This window comes from Leuciscus leuciscus, assembly GCF_965113295.1.
Source record: "Leuciscus leuciscus genome assembly, chromosome: 1".
In the NCBI taxonomy this organism is placed as follows: domain Eukaryota; kingdom Metazoa; phylum Chordata; class Actinopteri; order Cypriniformes; family Leuciscidae; genus Leuciscus; species Leuciscus leuciscus.
The window spans coordinates 54937597-54953520 of NC_138725.1; the positions used below are offsets into that span (position 1 = coordinate 54937597).

At 38.3% G+C, this 15924-nt stretch overlaps 1 protein-coding gene across 5 annotated transcripts in view; it reads left to right on the top strand.

Moving 5' to 3' along the window:
* The first annotated feature begins 1206 nt into the window (after positions 1 to 1206).
* Positions 1207 to 15924, top strand: part of rbfox1 (RNA binding fox-1 homolog 1) — a 248412-nt gene continuing 233694 nt past the window's right edge. For 2 of the 5 annotated variants that reach the window (XM_082142968.1, XM_082142962.1), the window contains exon 1: positions 1207 to 1345. In XM_082142968.1, the coding sequence (XP_081999094.1) occupies positions 1301 to 1345 (45 nt within the window). In that variant the 5' untranslated portion in view covers positions 1207 to 1300. The other 3 variants (XM_082142963.1, XM_082142966.1, XM_082142960.1) reach the window with 3 other exon arrangements.

Genomic DNA, 15924 nt, shown 5'->3' on the forward strand with positions numbered 1-15924 from the left:
ATTAGGATACTAAGTATCCAACCGTAAATATATACAACATTTATTTTTGTGAGTGAATGCAGCACAATCGCAAACATAAATGGACAACTTTAAAGGTGATTTTCTCAATGTTAAAATTTTTTTTGCACCCTCAGATTCCAGATTAATATAGCTGTATCTCGGCCAAATATTGTCCTATCCTAACAAACCATACATCAATTGAAAGCTTATTTATCCAGCTTTCATGTGATGCATAACTCTTCAATTTCAAAAATGTTTCCCATGTGACTGGTTTTGTGGTCCAGGGTCACAAATGAAGATTTAAAAATTTTTTTTTAAATCTGAGAGCTTTGTGACCCCCCATAGACTGCAACAAAATTTCCACTTTCAATGCCTAGAAAGGTAGTAAAGAGTCAAGACATCAATAGTCAATAGACAATAGTCTATTTAAAAAAAATAAAAAAATCTTTGAATGAAGATGAACGAAGGTCTTACGAGTTTGGAACGACATGAGGGTGAGTAATTAATGACAGACATTTTATTTTTGGGTGCACTAACCCTTTAATTATCAATTTTTTAATAAAATTGTATAATTTGTATATAGGCTATACTAAATAAAACTAAAATAATTGTTTATCAGTTTTAATGTTTTTTTTTTTTTAACAATGTATTATTTTAAGTTTAAGCTTTTATTTCAAATAGATTAATACAAGTGCACACTACTGGAAAATACGCCTATAAGTCCTATTTTATCAGATGTGACTTTTTTTATTTTAATTTTTTATTAATTTCAGCATCTGCTGTCATCTCAGGGGTGATGGTATGACAGTTATTTCAGTTCCATCGCTCGTTTCTAATGGTTTTGCAAGAATAAATACATAATGGATCTTATTTAAGATTAACTGAATGCATTCATATATTTAGGTTGTAAAAGAAACTGGTATCTATACAGAACATAACTTAGAATGCATAGCTCAGCATTTGCCACTTAACTAGATCGACTTGTGGTGCAGAAAAGCTGTAGGATTCCGTGCATCACTTTCGAGTTGTTTACACTAAACCCCTGAGCCAAAGTCAGGCTCAATGGTGTGAACTTGAGAAGGATCACAAGGATGACTGTGGCACAGGCGCGTGGAGTGACAGATGCAGTCATTTACATGGCACCACGTGGATACGGTCCACTGACTACCACTCGCGCGCTCTCCGTTGCCCGTTCTGCCTCTCTCCGTTGCCCGTTCTGCCTCTCTCCGCGCGCAATCGGTTTACCTCCACTGAGAAAACAGGAGGCACTTTTCCTTTGCGTTTTCGCTGCCCGACCACAATGAAATCTTGGCAGCTAATTGCAGTCGTGGGAGATGCCCTTCAGGTAAGACACATGAGCGGTGGGGAGAAAGGAAAATGAGCACGTTGGTTAGAGGAGGAATTTGAACGCGAAATCGTGGGATGTTTTCAGTGTGCCGCCGTTAAACCTTCAGCCGACACGTTTTTCTTCTCGTTCGACTCTCGCTTGAGCCTTATTGCAACATCAAAGGTTAGTGGTGACATCTCAACAGCTTGGCTTGTATTCTTGCATCTTGATGCACGCCTGAGGTTTGTGGCGTTGAGGGACATTTCTCAGGGACTTGAGAGAGAGAGAGACCGGTGCTTTCTGCATGGCATGTGTTTTGGGTTCAGGCATGCTCTCAGAGATCTCTTGAGTTAAGGAATGGTCCATATCTCATGCTCTCTCTTTAATGGTCGATGCCAGTACACCGATACCATTTCTAAAGGACTTTGTGGTCGTTAATATGTGGTTTACCTAGCTTGCAAAGTTACGCTTTTACCTGCTCGATTAAACAGGCTTGAGATCATTGGGATTTAAATGTTACAGCGTTAGTTCTTTGCGTTATTTCCAAGGACTTTGCTGGTTCACCTGCGACTGGAAAGTTCATCTTCTCACACTGAAATCAATAAATGCATCTGTGCGCTTGACAGTGGGAGTCAGGAAGAAAACTGTGCATTGCAAACGTACTTGATGTTGAAATCTGAAATAGGCTTACAAAGAAGATGGCAAACAATAATGCCTTTCAGATTGTCACTTGGAGACAGACTGATAACTGATTTCTCACTGCCTTATGCTCAGGGAATAGAGTAGTCTCGTGGACGTTAGTCACAAACTGACTGCTTTGAGCACAGAACTTCTCATATGTAGACCTCATTCCATATAGTGAATAAAAAGCTTGAGAAATGTACCCTGCACCCTCTTATACAATCTAGTAGTGTGCGTATGTTAGTGAACTAGCCATGTGTGAACCGTTTGTGGTGTGGTGTGTTCTGTTGTTTTTAATTTGAAATGTGATTATTATTATTTAATATAATACAGGATTTTTCCAGCATTATCATTACAGTTACTTCAGATGAGTTATGATGGCAGGTGTGATTTACACAGGTATTTGTGGACACACAGACCCTGGGTTCTGTTTTATGAGAGCGATCGTAACTTCCAGTTTAATCAGGCTCTGGTTTATTTGAAGCATCCTGGAGAACAGGTCTTAACCTTTCCCAGGTTAACAGCAGAGACACTTTCACTTGAGTGGTTTACTCTGAGTCTGACTAATTCCACTGTCACTAATGTATGGTCAGAGATCTGTCACATTTAAACCTTTAAGAAATATAAGATATAGTTTTGAGTGCATTATCTTGCACCATGTTGAGTTGTACAGTGACAGTGGAATGCAGCTAAGCCACTCTTGATCTGTGTTTATGTCCTGCATTTGTTTAAATGAGCCACATCTGACTACTAACGGGAAGCTTTGTGATATTCATGACAGTTATAATGTCTTAAATCGCCTGAAAGCAGGCTTTTTTTTGCTCAATACACAACATTTATTTGTGACAGAGGAGGCATTTTGTGTTTAACTAACACTAATAGTGTAATAAGGTAATTAAGAATCTGCTATTTTCATTTGTTAGCCGTATAGGCACAAGAGCACAAGAACCTACAATTTTGATTCGTAATTGTTATGCTTAATGGCCAGCTTCAATAAAGGAGTGCTCCCTGCACCCTGCTTAGTATATGGCAAAAGACCAATTTTCATTCTGGAGTCAATGGTTAAAATCGTGGTTTCCCACAGAGGAATTTTATGCACAGAAAACAACAGCTGAGCCCGTATAAGGTCCTACACAATGCCGATGTTTTTCATTTTACTACAAATGGAGACTGAATCACTGTGGCTATGACACAGTGCCAACAAATGGAAGAAAATGTGCCAAGATCCATGGCACAACAATATGTCAAAACGCTCTGTATGATTTCTCCATGTCTCAGATGATTTGTGGTGTTATTTTCCACACCAAATGAATTTGGCACTAATGGATGAACTTTTAAACACCTTCCTGGAAAACTCTGTTACACTCTCAATGTTTTGAACAGGACAAATAGGTTCTGATTGGCAGTATTCGTTTTGTGTGATTTTTATGGGTTTTTTTGTGTTTATTTTCTGCGTTTATATGCGATACAGTACTGTATGTCTGCTTCATAGCATATAGAAACAAGCTTTGTGACATTCTGGTGAAGGAATTTGGTTTCTGAATCTGAATAAAAAGCAGAGCTCAAGTTTCAAAATCCATTTCCTTCAAATATAGTCTACTTTGACTTGTAATGGCAGATAGTTTTCTAGCTGCTACCAGAGGAAGGACATTATAGAGCAGTGCAAATTATAAGGCCTGATTTAAATGATGTCAGTCAAATTCTTACCTGCCCAATCAGAACACTTGGCTCTTTTTGCCATGACAGTATTAAAATCATGAGAAGGAAATGATTTGTATGATTTTGTCTTTATAAAGCATGATATGGCTCTTTTACCTGCCAATATTCTGAATCCTCTTCCTTTTTATTTTCATCAGACTGTGATATAATGGAGTATTAGTCCTTAAGTTATAAAGCTCCTGAAGAAGCAGTACCTTAGGTCTCAAATGCATTGTTTGGTTGTGTTATGAATGTAGATAATGACACTTGTTTTTCTTTTTTTGTAGACTAAGAACTTTGAGTTGTTACTTTGAAATTGTTATTTATTAAATGTTTTAAATGGTAAATGATAAATTTTTTAATAATTAGAAATTCATGCATATTATGCATTAAAATAACAACTGTAACTGGCCTGCCTGTTCAATTTATTGAGCAAATTCGGTACCAGTCATTTGATTTTGTTTCACAATGCTAAATTTAAATGGGCCGTGGAGAAATATGGAAGATTATATGAAACAATAGGATGTTACGTGGAGGAAAGACATGGGTTAATCCTGCAAAGGGGGAAGCTCATACATGGTAAAACAATATATTAATTGACCTTTTAATTTTGATACTTTAGTCACATTTTTTTTCTTTATGCTCACAGTAATTTCCAGAGAGAACATGACTGATAAGTTTTGCATTGACAATGACGTTTGTCATTGACTTCCACACAAAGCTGTTTAACCCTCTCTATTATTCCATAAAGGTTTTTAAAGCAGTCTGTTTGAGAATGCAGTCTAGACAGCGTTCGTCAAATTTGGTCTTTTCTATCAGTGCATGATAGAGATTTAAAAGCACAGACATGTGATGAATCTCATTAATGTGATGTACCAACCAAGAAGCCTAGTGCTAGGCGATAAGCAAGTGATTTATTGTGTAATCCCAGAGGGCGAACTGTAACTGCAGTTTCAAGAAGAAAGTATCCATGTTGGTTGTTTGTTGTCCTGGGTTATTAAGGGTTTCCAGTGCAATCGATACTGCTGCTTGTAGAAGGTCTGTGAATGAAGAAGACTGACAGAATAGCTGCTTAATAGCCTCTGGGAGGGAGATGCTTATTGGCCTGGAGAAGAAACCAGTTTATTGGAATGTAATGGTGTATGTTGGCCCTTGTGGCAATGAATTTCAGGATAATCTGTTTTTAATCCCAACTCTGTTTGCATTGATAAACACGCATTTGCAAATCTTAATTGGCCGTGGATTGTAACGCTCAAAGCCATTAGCATTTAGCACCTGCATCATCCTCGTAAGAAAGCACCCCCAGCACATAGTATCTCAGTTGTAGATCTCATGCTGGCAGTTATTTGTGTTGACATTTTTAATGTAATTGAAATTATGTTCACGGTGGGCAGAGTTAAATCTCTATCTCTATATCGTCAAACCATTAAGAGAGGATAAAGGGATGAAGATGTGGTGACACCTTTCAGTGTTAAACGAAATCATAGATGGCCAAACAAAACAGTGATTTAATTAGACCTAAGTGGAATTTGCCCGGTGTTGTACAAGATTATATCTCCTCTGCAGAATTCCTGCTTTGGACCATTTGTAATGCCCGTAAATTTTTTTTTTTAGCACATTATGACAATCTCTTCTTCTAGATAATTAAAAAAATCCTTTCTGGTCATCCTTTTGTTGCACTGGTGGTACAAATTGTACAAATAAAACTATGCAATGTTATTTGATTTCGATTTCTGAACTTTGTTCAGTTGTATTTATTTGTGCTGCTATTGTTAATTTACTTATTTGTTCTTATTGTATTACTGACTGTATTTATAATGTTTGATATTTATATTAGTTAGTTGTTCTTTTGGCGGCTGATTTTTACTCATGGTATTCAGCTGCAACAGAATGTTTTGCAAAAAGACAAATAAATATGTTTGATATCTAGCTAAATGATTGACCATTTTGGAATCGATAAGAATTGGAAATGGAATCGCTAAAATTCAAATGATACCCAGCCCTAATTACACTCTTCTTACTGAAATATTTTTCAGTAAGTATATCTTACCTACACTCTTCTAACTGAAATATTTTGACATTTAACATTTTGAGATTACGTTTCAATTTTAATTTTAAATATTAAACTTTGTCGTAATTACATGTAGTGTAAGTGCAAATGCGTAGTGTATAAGTTAAGCAGGTTAATTTCGGTATCTGTATGCTATGCTGGTGAGCTATCTAAAACAGACATTAATGGTCTTTACATCATATTTCAAATGACATATCGCTATGCGATTTTGTAGGAATTGTAAACATCCACTAAAGAGAGAGTACTCACTAAAAGTTATTTGAGCAAATAATATTTATTAACTATATGTACTTACCATAGAGTTACGGTTTGGGTTTGGTTTAGGGTTAGTTACTTGTAATTATGCATAATTGACTGTTATTAATATAGTAAGTACATGTATAAGTAACGTGTAAATACGTCACCTTAAAATAAAGTGTTACGCTTTGGTTATATGATATATGACATTTTGAAAGATATTAATTGTCAGATTGACGAAGTTAAGACGTATTTTTAAAAATATTATCACAAAATGTATACTATATTATTGCACCGCTCTGTAAAAAAAGTTTGATATTTAAGAATATCCAGCTGAACTTGCTTACATATATAAAGGGATATAGACTATATAGCAATTTTCTGCTTGATTTGTTTATATTGTTGCAAAATGTAAACAATACAGCTCTAATCTGCTAAATGTGACTATAAGGTGTGAAGATATTAAGATATTTAATAAAATCACAATGTTAATTAAACATTAACATCATCATTTTCTTGTAAAGCTACTTTGAAATAATATATGTTGTGAAAAGCACAATACAAATAAAACTTACTTGACTTGACATAGATTTTTGTTTAGGCACCAATTAGAGCTCCCATTTAAAGTTATATCAGTTAGATCCTGCGGGGTGACCGAATCTTGCCTGACACCGGAATGAGTCATCGATAAATGCTTTCATCACTAGCAAAATTTTAATGTTTGACGCTGGTACGGTGCACAGATTAGAAATGTGGCTTTTGCAGGTCAATAGCTCAGGAGCAGTTAAGTGAAGAAAAATACGCCACCGCATTGACCTTCAGTCTCCATGTTCATGACATTCGCTGACGGGCATTAGCGGCGCGCTTAATGTCTCCTTTAATTTGTGTTTGTTTGTAAATGATTTAATTGGCTCCTTTTGTATTTGAGGAAGGGTTACTAGTCACGTCAGTCTTCATGGACATCAAGATCTCATAGCTGAATGTTGGGCGTTTTGTCCTTAGGTCCTCTGAGGTTGGGGCCTGCTGGTGATGATAACAGTGATAATTCAAAGTGATTTCACACAGCATGGTTTTGTCAGACCAGTCACCAACACCCCGTGGCACGGCTACACGCTCATGTGTCTTAAATCCGCCAGAGGCTTTACCGTGGTGTGTTACACCAAGCCTTACTCATAGGTCAGATGAGTCATTGCTTTACTTTTTCGTTTACACGGTAACGCAATCTGAAGGCTTTTTTGAGGAGCGTGATAACAGATTGAGGCTACTCTACCTCTTATTTTAGACATCAGGGAGATCGCATGAGGTAGGGGCTCTCAATCTTTTTGTATTCAGTGGAAGTACAGTACAATACGTCAGGCTAACTCTGGGCATAGTGCTGAGGCATGTTTTTTTATAAAAAATTTTTTTACAGTTTTTTACATAATTAGTTCAGACACTTATTCAACATAGAGGACTGCTCAAATTGTGAAATCACCCTGAGCTGTAGCGAACCTTCTCTGAACTCTAGAATCAGTACTCCCTCGGTTCTCATCTACCTGAAAATGTTTTTTTTTTCCACCTCCTTTTTATTATTTCCTTATTTTACTCCCTCTCCTTTTTAAATGCTGACTTTTCACATGCGCTGTGCCAATTATTTCATGCTGTCTATGCGGCCTTGCATTCTCTCCTTATCGCAAATGGAAGAAAAGTCTTCAGCTGGTTATCAAAATGCTAATGCGCTTGAAAGGAAACATTAGTCTTCCCCAGTAAAATGTTATTAAATGTGCTCTATTTAATCTTGTAAAAGTACCACTATCTCTTCAGGATTTCCAGATGTTTGCGCTTTGCCCGTACCGTCCGTCTTCATTCTGATGCAGGGGGTGGTGACTCGAGGTCCCTGAGTGAAAATTGGCTGTTGTCCTCAATCTTTTTAAGTGAAAGCTGTAAAACAGAAGAATCTTTATGTTAAGCAGTTATTTTGAATAGGAAGAAAACCAGTTCAGGGGTTAGCCCGAAGAAAAGGAGGGTGGCTGTGTGTTGGGTGACTAGCGCAAGCAATAAGCAAAGTTTATTTTGTAATATACGGTCCGTGTAAAGCTGCATTTTCCTGAGTGCAAAACAAGCACTCCATCTGTCTGTCATCAGTATTGCTATGACAGCCTGAATAATAGTTTGCCTGTGAAGGCAAATCACACTTTTCCCTCCGTTTGCACAGGTATAAATGGTCATAAACAATTGACGTGCCTTTGTTTGCCGTCAAAACAGAGATGAAAATGTTCCTTCCCATTAAAAGTGCATCGAACAATTGCTTTCGCATATTCTCTTAATGACATTAGTTTCTCATCAGCATGCACTGTACAATAAGTCATTTGCAATCACATTTCCCCTCGGAGTTGGGATTTGGCGCTGCACCAAATGAGGGATTGGGCCATGCTGGTAAACGGTGTTAAGATTCTGTCCTGACCTTTGATTAAACCTCTCCTGCGGGCTCTGTCTATGTTGCTGTCAGACAGACGTTTGCAGGATTCACAGGATTATAGGGTATTATGCAGATGCCGTTCCTTAAGACAACATACATTTTCTGTTTAAAAAGCACCAGCGAGACTGGAATTGTTTGCCATTTTTGCCTATGTGATTGACATTGGGGTTGGAGACGTGTCTTGAAGGGTTCAAGCTGTTGTCACTTGTTGTGATTGGCTCATCCAATTGGCTCATGGATGGCTACAGTAGAATGTATGTCTGTGAGCACTTTGAGGACCAGATGTTGGCGTTACCTGTCATGTTGGAGCTTTTCAGCTGGTACTTGGAGATCACAAATGATATCAGGTGGGTATTAACTCTAATGTGCTCAGCCATTTCTCCATGAAGCCTTACATTTCAGGTCCCACTAGACATCATCCCATCTGTTGAAATTGTGCTGTGTGGATTATTATCCAGCAGTTTGACATGAATCAGGTTTTCCTCTAGTGCTCCTGGTCACATGTTCTGAGTTATTTTTATCATGCTTTATTTTTTTGGCAATATTTTCTCTCTTCACCCCAACTTTATTTTGCGCCTGATACTCGATGTGTTCCTCCAAACCCCAGAGTGCATGGCTGGTAAAACCCTTTGAGATGAGATTCTTTTTCATCAGAGGTTTTGTGATGTATTCTAAATCTGCTTCTTTGGCTTCATCCTCATCCACGTTGAGCCGCGGAGGTCGCTCCTGAATCTCTTTGGGTTTGGCGTGCATGGTGAGGTTTTGATGTTTATTTTGCCATGGGCGACGAAGGCCTGTGCCAGAACAGAATTGGCAGTGTATCAGCCAGAATGAATGTTATGCAACCTGTGACAACTCAGAGGACTGTGTTGGTGTGAAATATCAATATGCACAATACAACAGCACATAAAACGCCACATGGCAGTGTAAACAGAAACAAACTGTGTCAGGGAGATAGTGAAGATAATCCTGACATCTATGGATGAAAATGGGATTCGCAAAGGTGACTGATCAAGAGAACGCAAAGCTAGACCTCTCCGTTTACATCCCGCTTGTGGTACAGTCTGTTCTTTTGGCATCCACGTGGCTGTATATCAGGTTTTATGGAATATTTGTGGCGCTCGTCATCGTTTTACATGGTCTTCTCTGTGAGGGGAAAAATGCTCAGAAAAATGTGGATTATAATTTTAATGCCCCACAGATTTCATTTGTTTATTTTATTATGTTAATGAATATCATAATCCTCATGGCAACTGTTCCTGCCTTTTCAGAGAGAATTTCTGATGAACCTTTTTATCTCTAATACACAGCACGTGAGGCTTCATAACAGTCCGTCGAGACACCGGCACTCATTTTCTCTCAGGTGAGCCTTTAATTGCATCTTCTTTACTCAGTGACATCTTTCCCATCATGGTGGGCTGCTCTCCTATGCAACTAGGCTCACACTTACTCAATAAGTGGAACGGTGGCAGCTGTCATTGCATGCCTTATTATAACTGAAAAGGACTTTCTAGTCTTTAAAGATCCACTGACTATCAGCCTTGCTTCGATTTTGCAAACAGTGCAGATGCTAGACATCCTCTTACAGCCATTTTGGCAGACCATTGGCCCCAGTTTAGGGAATCCTCTTCCAGTTGAGGAAAACTGCTCTTAATCGCCCTCCATAAACTGCCTGGCTGCTGCAAAACAAAAATCAATTTTTTGCTCCAGGATGATTTTGGGGTGTAGTGGCGAGCATCTGACAGCTAACTTTTGGCCATCTGTATGAAAGGTCACCGTCAACGGACTTCTGTCACTTTAATGTGTCGCTGGGGACGCACAGGCTATATGTACTCTAATCTGGGAACACCCCGCTGGGAGGAGCTCTGCTACTGTATCGCTTCCTCTTGTCGCAGCTCAATGCGCATTCACAGAGTTCCTAAATTGAGATTAATAATGTCATCTACAGCTCGAGTTTACAGACAGCGGTTTCCACCCCTCCTCTCTCCACCTTCAAAGTCCAGCAGACCCATTTGAAAATAATATAGAATGGGCACAGGGAATATTAATATTCTTTACAGACCACATGCATACACAAGCATCATCAATTTTCCAGACTTGTTTGTATACATTGACTCTTTGACATTCAAACCCAAGGTATCCTCCCCCACCAGCTCGGAATGAGCGGACAGCATGTGTGCGAGAGAGTGCGTGGGCAAAGTGTCATGGCTGCGCAGTGCCAAGAACAGCTCCCCACATTGTTAACAGTGTTCACTGTCTGCAGACGTCTGCCTGGTTGTGGAATGCATGAAGCTTAGGACACAATTGTGAAGGACAAGCTCAACTTTCATGAAGCACAAAGGCAGTTTTCCTTTCACATTTTCTTTGTAAAGCCTGGGTTGTGCAGTAACATAACTTTTCTATTTTAATCTTTTAAAATGTAATTTATTCATGTGATGTCTATCTATCTATCTATCTATCTATCTATCTATCTATCTATCTATCTATCTATCTATCTATCTATCTATCTATCTATCTATCTCCGTCTCAATTTTTTAAATACAATTTCTATAGGTGCATTCACATATATGTAGTAATTTAAACTATTTTCTTTCAATCAAATTCAGATAGCCGTTCTGCATACTGTTCTACATTTATTGTGGCTCTGAGCCAGTTGAAAATCAATATAAAACAATAAAACATTCTTTCTTTGATTTTTTACATATATTTTTGTAGCGATCAAGGCAGATGCAAGGCTGCAACTCACTGTGTGTGTTTTTTAAAGACTCCTTTTTTTTTCAATCCACTCATTTAAAATATCAACACAATTCTCACAGGCTTTCATAGTCACGTTTATTACCGTGGCATTTAACTGTGGAAGTCAAATCACCTTCATAGACTGAAAAATCCTTGAAATTCTTGGAACATGAGAAACAATGAAATCTTGAGATTTGTGGAGAATAAAAGCTTCCCTCAACACCGCATCAGTGACTTGGCTTATTTCATCCACGCCTCATTCTCTTCCACTATTTCATTTGTTGCACTTCCAAGGACTTTTGAAATAATAGTGCCAATTTGTGCAGCACGTTTTTTCCGGATAATTATAATCCAAATTAGCCTCTACATGATGTGTCAGTGTTTTCCTGAAATGTGGTGGCTATGCTTAAATCTATTTTGCAGCGGTTAAATGAAAAAAAATCCAGTCATTAATGAATATTTTAAGCTTCTTTGTTCTGGTGACTTATTTCATTGTATATTTCATAATTCAGCTCACATATGGCAGAGTAGGCCAAAAGTGATTATGCCACAGATGCTTGTATGTAGCTGGTATGTTTTCAGTCTAGCTTGCATGTATTCAATTAAATCCCAGCTCTGTACGTGACGACAGCAAAGTTTTAAAAGGAAACCATTTGCTTCCGACTGGCTCGCTGATGGCGATAGCAGCAGTGGTGTATCAGTTGACTAATTGGAGAGGCTCTCCTCGCAGTGTTCTCTGCAGAGCCTGTTGTTTTGCTCATTTGGTGTGACAAATAGCAAGCCTGTGGAGGATGCAAGGCCTGGGTGCTGTTCTGACCTATGACATCTCATTTGTTTCTGATAAATGGCCATTTTCTGGAGGTGCATGGTTCACTTGAGAGGCAATTGCCAGGTATGAGTCGCCTTCTTCTGTGACATCAAAAAAAGCCATGGCCTTCCAAGATTTTGCCAGAAATGTTTGCTTTGCTGGTTGCTTTTGCAACACTATGTCAAGCAGCTACTGTTGTAATAATTAGTTCTGATCGTTATGGCAGCTGTATTCATATTCATTGTTGGCATTTACTTTAAAAAAACATGTAAAATGTGTATTTACATTGACTTTTCACCATCATTAGCTTTGGGTAGTTTCAGGCAGTGTTTTGCAACCTTTTTTGTCTTCTGTTCATTGGCATCAAGCCAGAAAGGTGAGTTTTTGTTCGAAACGTTTTTATAGATATTGTGTCCCTTGAAGAGTCTCTTTCCTTACAAAAGAACTGAAGAAAATGATGACATTAGTCATTATTATCTATTTTTATCCACTGGCAGCTCTGATATTTTTAGTTCCAATTTGTGTTTTGTAGGTTTAACAAAGCAAAATCAGAAAATTCTGTCATATTTCACCCTTGTGTTGTTTCAAACCTCTGTGACTTTAATGTACTGGTCACTCTTTTTCTTGAAGTTACAATAATTGTGGACTGGAATATTCTGTCCATATATTCAATACATTCAAGTCTTCTGAAGCCATATGACACTTTATGTGGGGAAAAGACTGAAATTGAAGTAAAAATGAAGTCTTAACATAGACTTTGGCATGTTCATGTCTAATATATTAACAAACCGTCCTATGGTAAACCTGTTATAAGTGTTTATATTTTAGACCTGATTGGGTGGTTTTCGTGGGAAACTGTGTACATGCGTCACTCTCCCGTGCGTGTCTTGTCATATCTGTAAATTCATTAGATTCACATGACGTCACTGTAGCTTTGCGCCGCCATCTTTGCGACCGCCGCTCTCAGTAATGCCTGCGATATGGTGCAGTTGCCTGCAACAACAGCCGAAAGAGGAACCCTGAACTGGTATTTTATTCTATACCAAAATAAGAGAGAGAGAGAATCATTTATTTAAAATACTTGAAGTCTCATGTTGGTTTGTGGTTAATTTACATTATACTCTCAGTGGCCAACATTATACAGACAGATATCGACAGATAATGTTTTGTCTTCATTTTATTGTTGGATCTGTTTAAATGCACTTTATCATGGTAAGTTAGTAAGATTTGGGGTTGTTTTGAATATAACTGTCTGTCTGTCTGTATACCTACCTAAATCTAATAAATATTTTTCTTAAGTTCATAAAGATATTGTCTTCGTCACATGCGCTTTAGATGTTATTTTGTGTAAGTAACGTTAACGTTAGCTCTGCAGACGATGCATAATCTCAGCCTTGAAATGCATATTAAAGGACCAGTTCTTCCAAAAATGATCATTCTACCGTCATTTACTCACCTTCATGTGCAAATCCTTAAGTTTACTTTCCGTGGAAGACCAAGGGACATTTTTGAATATGTAGCCTAATTGGAGACTCTTCTTGTCGATGTAATGAAAGTGAATGAGTAACATTAGCCTACTGGGGGCTGTCACGCAAATAATAATAATAATAAAAGACAAAAAAACATCACAAAAGTATCATAAAAGTGATCTAATACGACTCGTCCGTTATATTAATATCGTTATTTATTCATATGATAGCTTTATGGGACAAACAAACTGCAATTTAAGTCGTTATATTATAATCACTGATAAGCTTACCTCTTGATTTACAGTTTTTCTCCATTGGTTTGGCTCAGAAATTACATTCTCAAAACTCTAAGATCATTTGGCAAAACAGTCTTACAGTTGAGCACAACACTATAGCTCACTTGCAAAAGCTCATATCTCTCCCAAAACTGTTCACTCATGCTTCAAAACTAAATTTGTTTCCCATATAAAGAGTCAGTGCCACGAAAATGGCAAAGATCCTTCTCAATTGCTTTGGCTCATTTCTTGAAACAGACCGGACGTTCTCAACACTCTTGGTGCTTTTGCCCAAATAACATGCATGGTTCAGCACGACACCATGGTTCACCTGCAAAAGTTCATACCTCTCCCAAAACAGTTCACTCATGTGTCAAAACTAAATTTCCTTCTCATTTAAACAGTCAGTGCCCCCAAAATGCTTCGTCCCTTTGGCATTGTGTAAGCACTGCAAGTCAAAATGTTTAGATGTTTTGTCACTATGGCAGAGGACCATTGAAAAATCCCTCATGTCCACCTTTCAGTCTTAGCCCAGTCCTTCATTGACAATGGTTACTGTACTGTTTTTTGTCTAGCTAACAGAATACAATTGTGTATAAAACTGAAAAAAAGAAATAGGATTTTAGGGTAAGAGTAGCCTCCAAGGTTTGACATCACACACTGCACACATACCGCCAAGGATATTGTAACCATTATCATTCACACACATAAAGTAACTTCCATGTATCAGAGTAAAAAGAAAATGTATACAGCATAATATACTGTAATATAAACACACAAACAAAAAACAATGACAATTATATGCAGCCTACATTGCTGTAAATAAAGCTGGAGTTTCACAACTAACAGTTCTTCACTGGTCGCTGTCCTCACCCTCCCTCTCCTGGCCACCGTCCTCACCCTTCTGGCCATCCACACGCTGCTGTCTGTCTGGCCACAGATTCTCGTCCACATCACAGCGTATATTCTCCCTTGCGATGCAACGAGGGAAGAAATGGCGTGCATGTCGCAACCATCCCCTACACTGATCTCCTGTAATATCCTCACACGCAGCGTCCATTGCATGGAGCAGGGACCTCTGATCTTGAGCCCAATGCTCATACACTCTCTACCTCCAAGCGGAGAAATACTCCTCAATAGGATTGAGGAAAGGAGAGTAAGGTGGTAGGAACACCTTGACCATCCTTGGATGAGTAGTGAACCAGGCCCTGATGAGCGGGCCATGGTGGAAATTCACATTGTCCCATACAATGACATATTATGGTAAGTGAGGCCCTAATCTCTCATTTTCAGGGATCAAATCAAAATTGAAGGCGGTCCAAGAAGATGAGGAGCTTCTGTGTATTGTATGGGCCAAGACTGGGGATGTGAGTGGCCACACCACTCGCTGGCCGGGGGCCCGGTGGCCAATAATATTATATGGTATATATATATATATATATATATATATATATATATGGTATTCATGGTATTATGTTCTTGACTAATTTTGACAATTGAACAGACTATTTTGCATGTGATGACTTATACAATGAAATGACGCTGACACATTTTGGAGCGAAAAACCATTAGACTGAGAATCAACAATCAGTTTAGATCAACAAGATCTATTCACTTGGAAATTGTGCTAAATGTAGGCTACCTGTACTTAATCATTTGCAAAGATGTACTGAGACATTGAGAGATGCACTTAGACATTTGCAATTTGATGAAATGAATGAGAAATTAAATTCTGTTGTGAACAATTGCCAAGTGGTTTGGAGGTTTGTCCACGTTGTTTTGAGAATGTCATTTCTGTTTCAAGAAATAAGCCAAATCAATGGAGAAAAACTGTAATCGCAGCCGAATCATCCAAAAGATTCGACTCGACAGATTCTTTTATTTCGATATTTGTGTGTATTAAACCTTCTCTCTGTAATTGAACATCTGTTCTTTCGGACAGATATGGCAGTCTTTTATGATATTCGGCTGATGCCGGGCGAGTCGGTCGCAAATATGGCGGCGTTCTATTTGTAGTGACGTAGGTGGCATCTATGAATAGAGAAAATTTGCTTCGGCTACTTTGACGTGTGTATGGTGTGGGAGTGGCATAGGTTAGTTGTCACAACGAGCAAGATAGGATTACATGGAGCAGCTAAATCTCGAAACTCCGGAGAATCACCCG